Raw genomic sequence first — 1959 nt, forward strand, 5'->3', positions numbered from 1 at the left:
ACAGAAGTGATATAATGGGACTCTTCCCCTTGGTTCAGCCCTGGGTCCAGGCCTTAGTGCCGGTATTTCACGCGTATCGTCATACAGGTGGAAGTCAGTATGTAGCTACATGGTGGTTTTGGTTTTGTGGTATTCTGTTGCTTCAAATAAGTGGGCAAAATAAGTATGCCAAGATCTCCCCACTCACACCAAAACACCATGAACATATTTGTATAAAACCTGTTAAACACTTTTGATGAGAAGTGATCGTGCAAGTCCGGCCACATCTGTAGAGGCAAGGCAGTGGCTTTGGCTCCCTTGCAGACCAAGCCGGGGACTAGAGAACGGTGTCACTGGAGGACAGCAACAACACGTCAGTCTGTAATCAGTTTTTTAATTCATTTGGAAATAATAATAATACTAACACTTACGTGCTAAGTAAGCACCGTTCTAAGCCCTTTATGTGTGTTATTTCATCTTCTCAATAACCTCATGTTACAGAAGAGGAAAGTGACCCTCTGGCACACGCAGTAAGTCTACACTGTTAACCTGGACTTGACACCGCCTCTGTAACAAAACAGGCACACTTCATAAAATAGGTGCTCTAAATTCAGTGAACGTTTACGGACCACTAACGTGTCAGCGGGAAGGCCATGTTCTTGAGAAAAGTCGCCCACCCTGTATTTCTGTGGCTTGAATGCCTTCCAGGCAGAGTCACGGTATGTGTGGGTGCCCCATACACCCAGTTCACCGGTTGGATTTTCTCTCCTCTTAGCAATTGACTTGATAAACAACCTCCTTCAAGTGAAGATGAGAAAGCGCTACAGTGTGGACAAATCTCTCAGCCATCCCTGGCTGCAGGTAAAAAAACAAATCTCTCTCTGGTGATCCCCATTGGAGCCATTCATTGTAATGTGTCTCACCTAATCAAACTACTCTAAGATCAGCAGATTCTACACGTTTTAGAATATTCTAAGTGTTCTTCAGTGATTACTTTGTACTATGGCTGAATCTCTGGAAGGTTTGCTGTATACCATTCACATGCAGAACTGATAGGCAGTTCAACTCCCATAAACTGAAAGCAATGATTTAGCCTTTATATAGGGCCTTTTATGCTTCATTTCCCCTTTCTGTAAAATAAGCATGTTATTTTGTCAAATAGATTTTGCTTTTAAGATGCCCACTTAAAAGATTCATATTTGCACTAATGATATATGAAATGCCATTTAAAATGTTTGGCTCAGGGGCGCCTGGGTGGCTCAGTCGGTTGAGCATCTGACTTCGGCTCAGGTCATGATCTTGCAGTCTGTGAGTTGAAGCCCCACATCGGGCTCTGTGCTGACAGCTCAGAGCCTGGAGCCTGCTTTAGATTCTGTGCCTCCCCCTCTCTCTGCCCCTCCCCCACTCATGCTCTGTGTCTCTCTCTCTCTCTGTCAAAAATAAACATTTAAAAAAATAAAATAAAATAAAAATGTTTGGCTTAATTCCCCCAAAAGCTATTGCATAGATTTCTTAAAAGGAACCCCCGAGCTTCAGAGTAAAGAGAAGCTTTAGAACTACTCTAAAGGGGACTGGGGTGGAGGTTGGCAGGTAGAATTAACTTCAAAACAAATGCACAGTTGCAGTGATTATTAAATTATCCTGATAGTAGATTCTAAGTACTTTCCCCTATTTTGAGGAGTAAGGTGGGGCATAAGGTCAGAATTTAGAACAGAATGTTTTAGTGATTATTATTAGCCATCTCAGAAGCCCCAGGCAGTTTTGTTTTAGTTTTAGTTTTAGAAACTAGTTACTTCCTTCATTAGAGACTCTAAATTTGAAAAAGTATCTTAACATTGCTAATTTAAAATAATACGAATGGAACTTACTGTATAGCAAGTACTCATAGTAGAGACTGTCAATTTTGCAGCTATGGGGTTAGGAAAAAAAAGTTCAACGTATTTTATTTCTTTTATAGTTTATAATTCCATTTTTTTCTAG

At 40.9% G+C, this 1959-nt stretch overlaps 1 protein-coding gene across 2 annotated transcripts in view; it reads left to right on the forward strand.

Moving 5' to 3' along the window:
• PRKD3 (protein kinase D3) overlaps positions 1-1959 on the forward strand; it is an 89417-nt gene that overhangs the window by 84566 nt on the left and 2892 nt on the right. For both annotated transcript variants that reach the window (XM_047068434.1, XM_047068435.1), the window contains exon 18: positions 755-840. In XM_047068434.1, the coding sequence (XP_046924390.1) occupies positions 755-840 (86 nt within the window). The remainder of the gene's footprint in view (positions 1-754; positions 841-1959) is intronic.

This window comes from Lynx rufus, unplaced genomic scaffold, assembly GCF_022079265.1.
Source record: "Lynx rufus isolate CCGP_SWC_20201006 ecotype Redwood Valley unplaced genomic scaffold, mLynRuf1.p SCAF_8, whole genome shotgun sequence".
In the NCBI taxonomy this organism is placed as follows: Eukaryota; Metazoa; Chordata; class Mammalia; order Carnivora; family Felidae; genus Lynx; species Lynx rufus.